The sequence below is a fragment of the Lissotriton vulgaris genome, chromosome 9, assembly GCF_964263255.1.
Source record: "Lissotriton vulgaris chromosome 9, aLisVul1.2, whole genome shotgun sequence".
Taxonomy (NCBI): Eukaryota; Metazoa; Chordata; class Amphibia; order Caudata; family Salamandridae; genus Lissotriton; species Lissotriton vulgaris.
In genome coordinates this window covers 273,786,282-273,802,591 of record NC_141697.1, presented here as the reverse complement: position 1 = coordinate 273,802,591, position 16,310 = coordinate 273,786,282, and the positions used below count along the sequence as shown (strand labels likewise).

Sequence of the window (16,310 nt, the reverse complement as noted above, 5' to 3'; positions counted from 1 at the left end):
TCTCAAAATTGGAACTCTTTGCCTTCACTGTTATGTTAAAACCCAGACCACCTACTCTACAGAGACTCTGAAAACCTGACTGTTTGAAAGTACATAGAAATCCTTCACACCACTCATTCAAATAAATGAAACACATGTCCCACACAACATAAGGCAAACAATCACCTCAGTCCCCTACTAACTCTCTTCTTCCTGATACCTTTTACTATATTATCCCTTTCTCACCAACATCCCTACGCCAACATTTAGCACAAGCAACCTACAGAACAGAACACATCTGAACATTAGCCTACAAACACACACACTCTAAAGCTCATAAACATGTTCCCTTTTCTGTCTCTATACCAACCTCCCCAAATGAAAATACACACACATCAGATCTGATATGCTAATGACCACGGTGACATATCCTCCTTTAGCCTGACCTCAACCATCTCATTATAACACCTTCCCAACGTAATCAATGATCCCCATCTGTCTAGTTACACACTCCATCCTCATCACCAAACACCACAATGATACATTACATGACCATACAATCTACAACATATACCAATATGCTATATGCCTCATCACAGAGATGCCATACATCTGTAGCACTTCCCACATACACTGATCCCAGAAGCCTAAACTTCCCTCATCCACATACTAACTACCAATAAAATCCCAACTCCCTCTATTTCTCACAACACATAACAGAATACACATAACACAATACTATATCTGACAGAAAAAATGAGCTTAATCTTCACCATAAACCAACAAATGGCACTATCACACTCGCCTCTAGCAATAGCAAACCCTCCAAGCAGGTATGCCAGGTGCAATCTTGAAGTTGACTGAAATCCTTTAAATGCAGGTACCTTGGCTTAAATCCTGGACAACCTACCATTCTTACATCACACTATTCACCCACCCTGTGAATTACCCCTAAAAAAAAAGAACACCCATTGCAGAACATATATTGTTACCAAATACCAAATAACTTTAACCAGGATTTATGGTACCTTGCACGGGTAATTTGGCATTTGCAAAAATTACAAATAGGTACACTCAGGGAATCAAGAACAGGTGGGTGATAGGACCCAACCGCTCAAGAATAACAGCCAACAGTCAGGCCAACAGGAAATAGCCTAAGACTAACATATTGGGCTCAAGTCAACAAGACCAGATGCTAATCCTTCACTGAGATATTTCCTTCCCAAACTAGGTCACCCAGTAGACAAACCACAGTATGGGTACCCAATCTCGCTACACTCACTTATTAAAGAAATCCACGACTCACTCACCATAAGAGGTCAATCTGAACAAAACTTCTGATAGGCGACCATCAGCTGACATGGGTCCAGTGGAGGTCAGAATACCAGAACTCCACTGGAAACCAGGGAGTAGAGTTGAGCCGCCATTCACTCACATATTAGGTTGGAAGGTTGAGAACCCCCATAAGGGCAACATGTGCCCTCCAATCAATGTATGCACACGCCTTATATGATTCGGGAATAATATACGCCAAGTATGAAAGCTCCAGTGGAGGAATCACAAATGCAGACCATAGCCTGTATCTGCAACAAGAGGCCCAGTAACTGATGAATGCTGAACAATATGAATAAACAATAATGTGAGATAATGTAACGTAACATGACACAATATGTGTAATACATGGGATTCTGTAATCCCTGTATAAACGGTAGTCACTAATTTCTTAATAACCAGCGACTTGTGACGCACCGAGTCACGATTATAAAGAAAAGATGTCAGAACTCAAATATTTTAAGGTTATTACAGTCAAGTTCTCATGTTACAATGCCTGCTGCCTCAAGCCAGTTGCCAGGGGGAACGGCAGGTCAAGTCAAGGAGCATAATTAAAGCAGCTGTTTAAAGCAACAAATGGAACATTGCATTTCTTTCTTCTGCTCTATTTTATTAGCTTACAATGACAAGTAGAGAGAATGCGTTTATGTTTTGTACTCCTTAGATAAAGAAAAGCCAGAATCTTTATGCATGTTTCTACACATTCCGAGCTACTGCAACTTTTTTTTAAATTAAAACTGATTTCTTTTGAACTGTTTCTAATATCTGTTTGCAACAAATATCTAACAAGTTTTTGATGTATCTAATTTTGCAATTTTGCACTAGAGGTTTTATTTTTATTCTTCATGTGTGCAAACATGCTCACACTCTCTCATATGAAAGAGCTAAACACCAAGGTTTTAAGTGTTTATGTGAAAGGTGATGATGTGATCATGTACGAGAAGTGTGGCTCACTGGTTAGAGGAGGCAGACGCAGACCCAGGACCAGGGTTCAATCCCTGACGCGGCAGGGACGCAGACCTGGGACCAGGGTTCAATCCCTGACGCGGCAGGGTCTTGAGCTCAAAATGTCCACGGACTCGATAATTCTCGCCTCGGTGCCTACTTGAATCATGGGTTCACACTCTGCAACTCTGGGCAATAGCTTGCTTATTCTCCACTATGGCCCCACCGCTATGGGATGCCTGGCTTTCACCTTGGAGATGCCCAGTAGGGGTTATCTCGCAGGGAAAAGCCAGGACGGGTTCCCAAAGCAAGCGCCTTGAGACCTTACGGTGAAAGGCGCTATATAAGAACGTATGATTATTTATTTATATATGGGATAAAGTGTCCTGTGGCATACATGCTAAGGATATTGCAAGTCACCATGGATTCCATGAACTTATAAAGGAATTTGGCCTTCGGTCTTGTTCCTCTATATGGTCTATATGGTCATGGAACTCCTCTGTGACTTGCAATATCCTTATAATGTACACCTATAGATTAGACCTGTGGCCTTTTTATTTAGTCACTGGATTGGAGATACCGTTTCCCTGTACCTACATCTTTGTGAAATGTTATCATGCTAATACACCTGAGATACCATTGTCAAATGTTAGCTCGTTCAGGCCTTAACCTTCTAGTATTAGCAGAAAAATACAAGCCCGAAGATACAACACAAGACTTAATGAGGTCTATTTATTCCAATATGCCAATTACTGCGTATCACAACGTTGCCAGTCCTGGTTTTCTCACTTACAAAGTCATTGCATTCTGGGAGTTATAGTCAGTGTTTCCAGCAATTGTACCATTTAGTCAAGCGCACCTGATGGTTACGATTAATACAAGGAACGCCCAGGAGTGGAATCTTGCTGCTCTGCCAAACAGAGATGCATGGCAACCCCAGCGCTTTACGAGTTAGTCTAGCAAACTACCGTGAAGCATATTTTTCTGTCACTACAATGTATGTAGTGGGAGTTTCCTTAAGGACTAATGTTAATAGCCTGAACATTTTCCCTTATGTAGCTAATTTCAGACGCACTACATTTGGGAGCGGTGTCTTGCTTTTTAGGAATATTCCAGGACGTTTTTAAGGATTTGTTGTCTACTTAGGGTATTTTAGGTGTACATGTTCACAGAAAGGCCAACTTCCCTGGTGGGACGAGGGTCACTTTCAGCCATTGGGTTTTTTAAAGTTTTTTTTTTCATATAAGAGCTCCTAGTTTGCTGGGGGCGTAAGCCCATCCATGTAACAGCGAAACTACAAGTATCATAATAGAAAGTTCTGTTGGCTGAAGTGTCAAGCCTGGACAAGGAGAATTTCACGAGGAGTCAGTTCGCGCGGTTATGAGTCATGTGGTACAGTTAGACGTCATTGATTACATTTCGCAGATGCGATAATACAGCTCGACTTGGTGAGATGGGAGGGCGATTACCTATTCGGAGAGATTTCACATCATTTTCATTAGACATGAGGCAAAGCTCCGGGGCTTCCGAGGTCCATGTGCGAGTAGCTCACCCAGTCCAGATGTGTGTATTGCATTATGGGACTTTCAGGCCTGTTTGTCTATAATCAAATAGGTACTACACATCCCAGAATGCAAAGCTAAACCCTGGTCTGGTTAAGCTATTCACGCACGGACCGAGGAAACTCTGTTAAGAGCGTTTACCCCATTAACATCAGGTTCGAAGTGCTAATGAAAGTATTTTGGATAGGTGATAGGATCATGATGGTGTATCCTGTGATGTAATTAGGGTCGAAGGTCGTCAGATATTACTTCCGGTGAGGTAACAGGATATGCTAATTACTGCTTGCACCTGCAACATTTGAAAAACTTGCGATCAGTGCCATGTCCCGGCTGGAGTTCTTCACGCTTTGGTCAGTGGAGGAGCCGCCCCGACAGCTGCTCAGGTTAGTAATGAGCCGCGGGCAAAGGACCAGCCCTTGCACCTGGAGAGGATAGGAAAGGTGGTACTGAGAGGTAAACGTGTCCAGGTGTAATGATCTCTTCCACCGACCCTTATCTTCTGGTGTAATGGTAAGCCGAGCGTCGTGGCGCCCTCTAAAGCTCTCGCCTCGTTTTGTGTCCCCTCAGGTCTCCCGGCGGGAAGTGCCCCAATCCAATCTCCTGAAGCAAGGATGCTCCTAACCCCGGGTGCAAATGGCGCCTCTCCCCCTTCCACTACAGCAGTGGTGCTTCCCGTTTCCTGGCATAATGCGGACCCCTCATGCTTCTGCTTTAAGGTCGTTACCCATCGCCAACGTTTTAATAATGTCTGTCTGTCCCTCCCACTGGCATATTGATCCCACCTCTAGTGATATAATGCTGTTTAGCACCATCTCCTGGGCTAACAGGCCCCCACTTTCCTGCAGTGACCTATTCCCGACTGTAATAATGCCTTCCCCCATCTCTTTGTGTGTTGAAGACTCCCTTTCTCCCAGTTCTCCTGTGAGGCCGCATCATCTGACTCCTGGTGTGAGGGGCTCCTTGGTTAAAGTGTGCCTTCCCTCCCCCTGTTATGATTGATTCTGCGTCCATCAGCTGGTGTACTAACAATGGGCCACATTTGGTCCTTTTACGATGTCCCTCCAGATCCCGCAGTAATGTTGCAATACAGGTCAACGATGCCATAAAGTCTCTTGGTGCAGCAATGGCCCTTCTCCAGTTTTAGGTGTGACCCTGCACTCGCAATCTCCAGTTACCAGGTCTAACAATGCGGCTTCAGTTCCCTTCTGTATCAATGCCCTTCTTGCCACAGTCTTCTCTCGTAATGTAACAATGGCTTGTCTCCTGTAGCAATGTCTTTCTAGCCTCTCTCCTGCATTAACAAAGATGTTCTGGCCACAAGGTCAATCAATCAATCAATCAATCTGTCAATGCATTTGTAAATCGCACAACATACCCGTGAGGGTCTAAAGGCGCTGGAAGGGGAGGGGAGGGGAGGGGGAGGGGAAGGGTGGTAATGCTGCTGCTGTTCGAAGAGCCAGGTCTTGAGGAGACTTCTGAAGGTCTGTAGGTCTTGGGTCTGCCGTAAGTGGATGGGGAGGGTGTTCCATGTCTTGGCGGTGAGGTGGGAGAATTATCTTCTGCCGGCGGTCACTCTTCGGATGCGGGGGACAGTGGCGAGAGCGCGGTCTGCAGAGTGGGTGGGGTGAAGCTGAGTTGGCTGTTGAGGTACGCTGGTCCTGTGTTGTGGAGTGCCTTGTGTGCATGGGTTGAGGAATTTGAAGGTTATCCTCTTGTTGACAGGGGGCCAGTGCAGGTCTCTTAGGTGGGGTGTGATGTGGCTGTGGCGAGGGATGTCGAGAATCAGGCGTGCAGAGGTGTTCTGGATACCTTGGAACCGTTTCAGGAGTTTGTCCGAGGCTCCTGCGTAGAGAGTGTTTCCGTAGTCCAGTCTGCTGCTGACGAGTGCCTAGGTGACCGTCCTTCTTGTTTCGGTGGGGATCCGCTTGTACATCCGGCGGAGCATGCGGAGGGTGTTGAAGCAGGAGGAAAAGACTGTGTTGACCTGCTTCGTCATGGAGAGGGTGGAGTCGAGGATGAACCCTAAGTTGCGTGCATGGTCGGTGGGTGTTGGGGCTATCCCTAGCACAGTTGGCCACCAGGAGTCGTCCCAGGCTGAGGGTATGGATCCGAGGATAAGGACCTCCATCTTGTCTGAGTTCAGCTTCAGTCGGCTGTTCCACATCCAATCGGCGACGGCCTTCATTCCTTCGTGGCCGTTGGTTTTGGCGGTGTGGGTGTCCTTGGTAAGGGAAAGGATCAGCTGGGTGTCGTCGGCGTAGGAGATGATGTTGAGGTTGTGCATTCGGGCGACGTGGGCGAGTTGTGCCATGTAGATGTTGATCAGCGTTGGGCTGAGGGATGAGCCTTGGGGTACGCCGCAGATGATCTCAGTGGCTTCGGAGCGGAATGGGGGGGAGGCAGACGCTCTGCATTCTTCCAGAGAGGAAGGAGGTGGTCCAGTCCAGGGCCTTCTCTTGGATGGAGGCATGTTCGTAGTGTGTGGTGGCAGACAGTGTCGAAGGCGGCTGATAGGTCACAAATTCCTTCTGTTACAAGGCCCCTTCTACGTCTAGTCAGTTTAGTTAACAGTGCAATTCTAGTCACAAAATTATCCTGTAATACATACTTTACTGCCCCTTATGCCGCTTGGCATATAGGGCAGCGACAGAGAAGCTCCACTTCTGCCCGTCTTGGGCAAGTATCTATACGGTGCCCCGGTTGTGGTGCAGGGCCTTCAGATCTGCTCTCACAGTTCACTCCCAGGTATTCTTTTGCCTGCATCTTTTCCGTTTGCCTTCGAGGTCCAGTAGAGAACTGTTCTTGTGATAAAGTCTTGTTCTCTTCTGATGGCATGTCCTATCCATCTTTTTGTTCACGATGATGGTGTCCGTGCTTGCATCACGTGAGCACAGTGCTTTGAGTGGGCCGAGTCCTGCCAGGACTAAAAGCAGCTGCCAAAATGGGTCCCTGTCACGCTCACCAATTTCGTCCTCACTCTAAGATTGGGCAAAAAAAGGTCTTAACTCTGCAGCCGTTCACTGCTTTTGATGCAGTTTTTATTTATTGCAGTTCTATATTGCAAAACTCTTAGTGCTTTACATGAGCACCAACAAAGACATGTTCATTTAATTTTTGGTAGGCACAGGAGATTAAGTGATGTGACCAGAAACACAGAATGCAGAGCAGAGGCTGAGACACAAACCTGCTTCCTCAGCTCCAAAGTTGGCAGCTCTAGCCATTAGGCCACAACCTATCTCACAATAACTAAAGCATTTTCAATGTTATGTACAAAAAAAGCATAGTTCTATGCATGTAGTATATTTATCTTTTGCAACTAACAACCTTTGACAAAGCTAATAGTCTTGGCTTGTTGTAGGTATAATGTTACTTGTATAATATATGTGGAAGCATTAACAGAAGCAGCAAAATACCAGTCGGGTGGCACATTATACTGAGCAGAGATTTTTAGCATAAATGTTTTAAGCCACGCCCTTAATTATATCAGCCACATCCTAGTTTTTTCATCCCACTTAAAGCCCTTGGTGAGCAGTTACTGATTGGAGATGGTTCAGGGCCCGAAAATGCACACAATTCTTATCAGTTTGATGATGTCACTTCTTGTCATCCACCAGCATTCTGACCCAAACAAGAGCGTGGACACACTGCACCTCTGGTAAAGCCTCAGCTTGGTGTTTTTGCTATACTGACATGCACTCCACACATTGTTCAGCATTGTGAAAGCATTCCTGGCTCTTAATGTCACTGCCTTCCCCTCCATCAAGTCTGATAGTACTGCCTAGGTAGGTGAATTTTTCAGTCATGGCTAGGTCCTCCCCATCCACTTTCATTGGTGAATGGTTTGGGATGTTGGGTGGCATGGCTTTCCAGTTTCTTCACGTTGATCTTCAGGCCCAGTGTGCGTAGATGTTGAGGCAAGACGTCCTTTCCTCTATCTATCGCCCTCACTTTATCTATCGCGCTCACTCTCCCTATCTCTCTATCTCCTCCAGTGAATAATAAGGTCTATCTAAGGCCTCTGACTTGGTCTTCCGTTGTGTGTGGTGTCACCCAGTTGATTACTTTGAAGAGTAACATTGACATCACGCAACCTTGTCTCGCACTGGTCTTGATTTCAAAACTATACTTACTGTCTCCCACCTTGCTGGTAAAATTATCATAGAAGCTCTTGATGAAGAATTCTATCTGCTTCGGTCTGCAATAGTCTCACAGTAAACACCAGAGGCAGTCACGGTGGATACTGCCAAAGGGTTCCTCAAAATGAATGACGTTGTTGTATAGTTGTCTCTGCCCCTCTTTGCACTGCTTTGTGATGCTGCATAGAGTAAGAATCTGATCAACACACTCTCTGCCCTTGCAGAGCCCAGCATGTTCTTTTCTTAACTGCTTGTCCACGGCCTCAAACGCACTGTGCAATGTTTATCACAATGATTTTTATTTGGGATTGGCAGAAGGGTGATTCCAGGCCAGTTGTTGGTTTGTTAATGCTCTCTTCTTTAGAATCTTGATGATGATGATGCCTTGGTTCTAGTCAGGTGGTGCTTTCTTTCCCTATCAAATCAATGTCCACAGTTGTTGGGGGATCTTGGCTGTTGTTTCAGGGTCTGCCTTGAACATTATTGCATTTAGGTTGTCTTGGTCAAGATCTTTTCCATCTTGAGAGATCAGACGCTATTGACTTTTTCTTCTTTCTGTGATGTTCACATTTGAGTCTCTCTGCTTCTGGAATGTCCGCATTGCTTGTTGGTACTAGTTTGTTCAAGAAGTTTTGGAAGTGCTTGACCCAGCATGCCTCCTGCTTTTTCTCAGTTGTAAATAGTCTGCCTTGCTTCTCTAGGTGCGGGGTGTTGTATGTTGCACAAGATTTATCCATGACTATCTTTGTGATCCTGAAGACCTTCCCCCCCCCCCCCCGTTCTCCTCTGCTTGGCTGGCAAGGTTATCCACGTACACCCGCTTCTCTGCTCCCCTCATTCATTCAACTGCTGTTTGCTTCTATGTACTGTTGGTTGTACTTCTCCTGTAGCCTCTCGGATTTGGCCTTCATGAGTCTTTCTTTTTGCTGCCCTCCTATCCTCAACAGCTTGCCACATGTTTTGTCTCATCTATTCTTTCCACTTCCTTGTTTGGGTCACCAGGCATGCTTCACTGCTTGTCACATCTATTGAAGAGACTTGTTCCCATTAATTGTTGATTGTGTCTGTAGCTGTCTCAGAGTGATTTTCTGTGTTTTTCTTTCAACCTGGCTGTCATGAGTGTGATGTTGACTGTCTTCCACTTCTCTAGGCATTTCTTTGTCCCTTTGCTCAGGATGATGTCTACTCCTTCCTGATGTTGGTCACCGTCCCTTCCTGAGTACTGTACCATCTCTCTTGTGGTGGTTTTCATTCTGCCAGATCTAGTCCACCCACTTTCTCTGCCCCCCTGAGGATGTGTAGATTGCAGCGCCTTATCTCAGATGTTACTTGATTGAGCCAGCTTAATTATGCCATACATGCCTCATGCAGAGATCCTGAAAGTTGCCCATGCGCAGAAGATTTAATGGTTCTTGCTGCTATTTCCGTAACAAATGCTTTATATGGTACAAGGTTGTTAGTCTTGTGCCCAACCCGGAGGACCAGTGGATCACGCGTTTTCTGGTCTCTACCCATTGACCTGTCTGGCTTGGGTGACCATGCCAGGAGAATAAGCTTCAAGTCATCCTAGCTCTGCTGGCCACTGAGGCACGCAAGCCCCTCGACCACTTCACAATGGCGATCCTCCAAAGACTTCTTCTGTAATACTGCTCTTCTAGTCCTAGTTGCCTAATGTAACCATGTTGTCTCTGGTCTTCAATAACGCTTTTCTAGACAGTCTCTTTCTGTAATAGTATCATACTAGTCAGTCTACGTATGTAACCAGGCCCTTCTAGCTACAGTATTCTTCTGTAACAAGGTAATTCTAGCCACAGTCTCCTTCTGTAACAGTGCGAACTCCCTTCTACTCACTGCAACAATAGCCATCAAAGCTCATGATTTAATGCTCTTTCTCTCTCTCTCTCTCTTTCTCTCTCTCTTTCTCTCTCTCTTTCTCTCTCTCTTTCTCTCTCTCTTTCTCTCTCTCTTTCTCTCTCTCTTATATTCCTTCTCACCTTAGTATAATTAGTAACCCCAAATCTCCGTTTAATAATACACCCTCCGGCCAACTGATATAATAATAAAGTTTCCATTTCTTCGAATATAATGCTGTCCCGACTCCCTATCACAATAACCCCCCACATTCCTATTTTTAGGTGTAATGAAGGGCCTCAAATATGTTTATAACAATGCTCGTCTCTTCTGACTCCTGTATTGACGGCCTCCCAAATCTGAAGATCTACTGGTGCCCATCAACTCTGCTTGTTAGATAATACCCACATCTCTTGCTTTTGCAGATCCTGCTGTCTGCCTGGGTCAAGGACGTCATTACAATCTAATGGGGTGACCCAGTGAGCCATAGGCCCTGGATATCATTTAGTACAGTCAACAAAACAGTCCTGTCTGTAACTCAATAGATATGGGGCCAGATGTATCAAAGGGTTTTGCCCATTCTGTGTCTATGGGGAAATGTGTTGATACATATGGCCCATGGAAACCAATAATACTTAAAGGTAAACCAGATGCATTACTCAAAAACAAAAGAAAACCCAACCAGTAGAAACTATTACTGCAAAAGACATGTATTATGCCACAAGTACATGAAACTGTCTATGTACAATATACTAAAGGTTGCACCAAATGTGCAAAAATGGGACGAGCAGTGCTTGTGCAGAGTGACCGGTATGGTAACTGTACACAAAAAGAAGACTTTCACAGTGTTTGGGCGGACTGCAAGCAGTCTGTCTGATAACAAGGAAAAATCCACACCCAAAAGGGCATCTAAGCAGGTGCAGGGGATGTTTAGACCTTAGTACAGACAATTAGTGAGCATTGACGTTTCGACCCAGGTAATTATAGTTGTTTAGAACCATCAAAGGGGGGTCCTCACCAGGACATGCAGGTGGTGCAACCTGTGCAACAATAGCATGGAGTGGTTAGAATGGCCAAAACTGGTGTTTACCTAAAAAAGGTGCCTGTGTAATGCAAAAACTCACCTTGAGTTGCATGAAAAAACTTTCCATAGAGGGAGTTCTATGGGGAATAATTAGACGTCACACCTGCTCGTCTAAATGAAAGTCTAGACATAAAACTATTAAATCAATGAATAAGATCACCCAAAGTAACTTAAAATAACCTAAAAATAGGAGTAGATACCAACAAGACGCTTATGTTGACTGTACTAAATGGGTCAAGGGCGTGGCTCCAAAATCCTCTTGAGGCAAAGAATGTGCTGCTGCCTCCCACCCTCTTGGGTCAGGGATGCGTGCCTCTCGCCTTACATCCTCCTCACACCCTCTTGAGTCAGAAACGTGTGCCTCTGGCCTCACACCCTCTTAGGTCAGGAACGTGTGCCTCTGGCCTCACACCCTCTTGGGTCAGGAACGTGTACCTCTGGCCTCCCATCCTCTTGGGTCAGGGACGTGTGCCTCTGGCCTCACACCCTCTTGGGTCAGGGACGTGTGCCTCTGGCCTCACACCCTCTTGGGTCAGGGACGTGTGCCTCTGGCCTCACACCCTCTTGGGTCAGGGACGTGTGCCTCTGGCCTCACACCCTCTTGGGTCAGGGACGTGTGCCTCTGGCCTCACACCCTCTTGGGTCAGGGACGTGTGCCTCTGGCCTCACACCCTCTTGGGTCAGGGATGTGTGCCTCTGGCCTCACACCCTCTTGGGTCAAGGACGTGTGCCTCTGGCCTCACACCCTCTTGGGCCAGGGACGTGTGCCTCTGGCCTCACACCCTCTTGGGCCAGGGACGGGTGCCTCTGGCCTTGCATCCTCTTGGTTCAGGGATGTGTGCCTCTTGTCTCACGCCTCACATTCTCTTGGGTCAGGGACGTGTGCCTCCAGCCTCACACCCTCTTGGGTCAGGGACGTGTGCCTCTGGCCTCACACCCTCTTGGGTCAGGGACGTGTGCCTCTGTGGGTCAGGGACGTGTGCCTCTGGCCTCTCATCCTCTTGGGTCAGGGACGTGTGCCTCTGGCCTCACACCCTCTTGGGCCAGGGACGTGTGCCTCTGGCCTCACACCCTCTTGGGACAGGGACGTGTGCCTCTGGCCTCACACCCTCTTGGGCCAGGTACGTGTGCCTCTGGCCTCACACCCTCTTGGGCCAGGGACGTGTGCCTCTGGCCTCACACCCTCTTGGGCCAGGGACGTGTGCCTCTGGCCTCACACCCTCGTGGGCCAGGGACGTGTGCCTCTAGCCTCACACCCTCTTGGGTCAGGGACGTGTGCCTCTGTGGGTCAGGGACGCGTGCCTCTGGCCTCGCATCCTCTTGGGTCAGGGACGCGTGCCTCTGGCCTCGCATCCTCTTGGGTCAGGGACGCGTGCCTCTGGCCTCGCATCCTCTTGGGTCAGGGACGCGTGCCTCTGGCCTCACATCCTCTTGGGTCAGGGATGTGTGCCTCTGGCCTCACACCCTCTTGGGTCAAGGACGTGTGCCTCTGGCCTCACACCCTCTTGGGCCAGGGACGTGTGCCTCTGGCCTCACACCCTCTTGGGCCAGGGACGGGTGCCTCTGGCCTTGCATCCTCTTGGTTCAGGGATGTGTGCCTCTTGTCTCACGCCTCACATTCTCTTGGGTCAGGGACGTGTGCCTCCAGCCTCACACCCTCTTGGGTCAGGGACGTGTGCCTCTGGCCTCACACCCTCTTGGGTCAGGGACGTGTGCCTCTGTGGGTCAGGGACGTGTGCCTCTGGCCTCTCATCCTCTTGGGTCAGGGACGTGTGCCTCTGGCCTCACACCCTCTTGGGCCAGGGACGTGTGCCTCTGGCCTCACACCCTCTTGGGACAGGGACGTGTGCCTCTGGCCTCACACCCTCTTGGGCCAGGTACGTGTGCCTCTGGCCTCACACCCTCTTGGGCCAGGGACGTGTGCCTCTGGCCTCACACCCTCTTGGGCCAGGGACGTGTGCCTCTGGCCTCACACCCTCGTGGGCCAGGGACGTGTGCCTCTAGCCTCACACCCTCTTGGGTCAGGGACGTGTGCCTCTGTGGGTCAGGGACGCGTGCCTCTGGCCTCGCATCCTCTTGGGTCAGGGACGCGTGCCTCTGGCCTCGCATCCTCTTGGGTCAGGGACGCGTGCCTCTGGCCTCGCATCCTCTTGGGTCAGGGACGCGTGCCTCTGGCCTCGCATCCTCTTGGGTCAGGGACGCGTGCCTCTGGCCTCACATCCTCTTGGGTCAGGGACGTGTGCCTCTGTGGGTCAGGGACGTGTGCCTCTGGCCTCGCATCCTCTTGGGTCAGGGATGGGTCACAAGCATAAACATCTTGGAGTAATGATGCCTTTCTCCTGAGGCAGCCTAGCAATTTAAAGACACATAGTACGTAGCTGGGATCTGATAGAAAAGTTGAGTTGCAGGTGGACCAAACAACACAAAGATAGGTGGATGATGCTACTGTCAGTACCCAATTTTTAAGTAAATCATGATAGCAGGATTATCCTTTGAGTGCAAAGTTTTACTCGCCTGAATGACATCTCAAGCTCAGTGGCTCTAGCAATGTATAGCACCGTATCGCTAAACGCAGTCAGATCTACCCTTTTTAACAAACAGTTCAGTTCACAAAAAGAGAACAGTAAATGTTCATTAGCAATACGTAACCGCTCATCCTGATACATCCAATAAGGCTTTTTCACACCATTGTTCTAACTTTGAAATGTATCTGCCAGGGTGGGACTGGAACTTTGTGATGGTGATGTCCTCCCTACAATTCTCACAGCACAAAGAGTTGAGCTCTGCAAAATACCATCTCCAGTCTCTATTTGTTAATTCTAAATCCTGTTCATGTCCTGCTGATGCATCCATGGGGTCTAAGCAAGATGGAGTCAGTAAAGTTTCATAATTCTCCTAAGGAAATGGCAAATCTTCTGTGTGTTTGTGAGAGTTCAAAGGAGTTGCTGAAATGGTCTACACTGTAAAGTGGCACATCGTGTGTGACCATTTCAGGATGAGGAGATGCTGGTTGGCCAACCATAGAGATCAAGCAGTGGTGTGATTTTGATAATAGTTGAGGGAGTTGGGTAGTAGCTGATCACCCAATGGCTTTGTAAAGTATGGCAAGGAACTTCTAATGAACCTTGTTCTTGGCTGATTACCATCCAACATGGTGTCTCTGTAGTCGGTTGTGTACCTTTCTGGTTGGGAAAAATTTAGTGAGAATAAGCAAATTTATGTTTGGGTAATCCCTTCAGCAGGTTATTGCATTAATACACCTTGCTGTAAATAAACACATAGATTAAGGAATTTGCAACTTAAAGCTTAAGATGTTCGTATATTCTTCTTAAGTTGAGCTGCTGGAAATGGTGAGGTCTCACATTGCCTTGGAGTAAAACTCCCAAATTTCTTGTATAGGAAAAGGGTGTTGAGCAGATTCATGGTTTAGATCTGGGAAAGTGACAGGAACATTACAAACTTCCGTTTTCAATGAGTATGAGTGAACAGTCATGTAGGGTAGGACTTCCATAGGTCAGTTGGATATTTTGTATTGGAGTTTGTGAGTCAACGTTGAGATGGAGACAATTTTTGGCATATAAATGAACGGTGAAGGTACAAGAATGTATAATGTTGCTAAAGAGTGGTATAGTGGGATAACGAGCACATGGACTGTTAGTAAATGAAGGTGAAGAGAGGAAGGGGCACCAGGGAACAGGAGTGGCTGGTAAGGTACCAGTTAAGCTGTCCTGGAGATGGGCAAAGATGTAATGGTTAGGAAGATAGTAGAATGATTAACAGTGTTGGAAAGTTCTGAGGCAGCCTGGATTGACATTGTATTGTGATGACTAGGAGAAAGTTAATTTGAGATGCATGTGAGAGCAGTTTTCATGGTATGACCTAGATAGGAGTGAATCTGAATACTGTAAAAGGTGTCATAGCACAAGAGTTTTATATACATTTGAATTGATGTACTGAGAAGTAGGTAGATTAGTATGATGGTATTTTTTGATATTGAGCAGTGAGAGACCAATCTCAGATTTGGAACAATTCGGCACATATTTGCTATTTTATATAGCACGAATGAGCTGCACCATGCCATCAGAGCATTTTACATAAGAATATAAGGTACAATACAATCATTGTGTAACGGTGGAGATTCAACATAAAATACAGGGGATGAGTACAGAATAAGGGGAAACGAAAGCCGTAAGGGTAGTGCATTGACGGATGCAGTACAGGGAGATAAATTGAGAATAATGCATAAATGTAAAAAATGTAAATTTATACTTGTATAGCGCACTACTCACCCGTAAGGGTCTCAAGGCGCTTGTACGACTACCGCTGTGGAACCCATCCTGGCTTTCCCTGTGAGTCGTCCACTCCTGGGCACCCCCAAGGTGGAGGCCAGGCATCCGTAGCGTTGCGGGGGCCGTTGTGGAGATTAAGCAAGCTATTGCCCAGAGTTGCAGAGTGGGACTCCATGATTGGAATAGGCACCGAGGCGAGAATGATCAGGTCTGTGGAATTTTGAGCCGAAGACCCGCCGAGGCGGGGAATTGAACCCTGGTCCCGGGCCAGATCTCTGCATCAGGGTCTGCCACTCTAACCATTGAGCCACAGTTCATACAGTTCACTGCCTGCAATATACAGTTCACTGCCTGCAATATACTGTAAGAGATTGGGGTATTAGTTGCTGGATACCCATCTCAGGTAATGACCACAGTCCATGTTAGAGTGAACTCTCAAAGTCTCTAAATTAACTTGAGCTCAACACCCTAGTAGCTATGGCACAGAGCAGACCGGCTTAACTAGGAGCCAATGTGTAAAGTATTTATGTAGTACTAAAACAGAAATAAAGTTGACATGCAAAACAATAAAAATCCCCAAATCCATTAGAAAAATAGAGTAAAATTTAATAAACAAAATGACAAAAATCCAATCTTGGGAACTGAAGATGAGCATTTTTAAGGTTTAAGTAAAAACTGTTTCTATTACAGAAAGAAGCACAAAGTCAATAATAGTCAGTGGTCACCAGGCATAAATGTGAACAAGATGTAGATCTCATTTGATGCTGACTGTGATAGCACATGGGTTCGATACACCAACAAGGTTTGTCCTTGGCAGAATATTTTTCCTTTTGACTTTAGTCCTTTTAGATCCCAATCCACCACAGGTGTAGACTCCTAAAGTACCTCATGACCTCAGTAAAAGCACCTAGAGACTCGCAGGGTGGAAGGCAGAGGCCATTAGAAGGGTCCAGTAGCCACTGGTCAGCTGGGTAGTTGTAATAAAACACCTCTTGTAGATTGTCGTGTCCCTATAGCTTTAACACGAAGTCAGCATTGTCCCTTGGAGGACGCTCCTTTGTCCTGGGTACAATAGGGTGAGCAAGTCCAGGCTTCTAGGCTCTTTTCAGGTCTCAGACAGCAGGTTCAGTCT

At 46.9% G+C, this 16,310-nt stretch overlaps 1 protein-coding gene across 2 annotated transcripts in view; it reads left to right on the top strand.

Moving 5' to 3' along the window:
* The first annotated feature begins 4,102 nt into the window (after positions 1–4,102).
* The window catches only part of LOC147689998 (uncharacterized), a 155,883-nt gene continuing 143,675 nt past the window's right edge, over positions 4,103–16,310 (top strand). The window contains exon 1 of one of the 2 annotated variants that reach the window (XM_086937552.1): positions 4,103–4,201. In XM_086937552.1, the coding sequence (XP_086793678.1) occupies positions 4,140–4,201 (62 nt within the window). In that variant the 5' untranslated portion in view covers positions 4,103–4,139. The remainder of the gene's footprint in view (positions 4,202–16,310) is intronic. The other variant, XM_086937551.1, reaches the window with a different exon arrangement.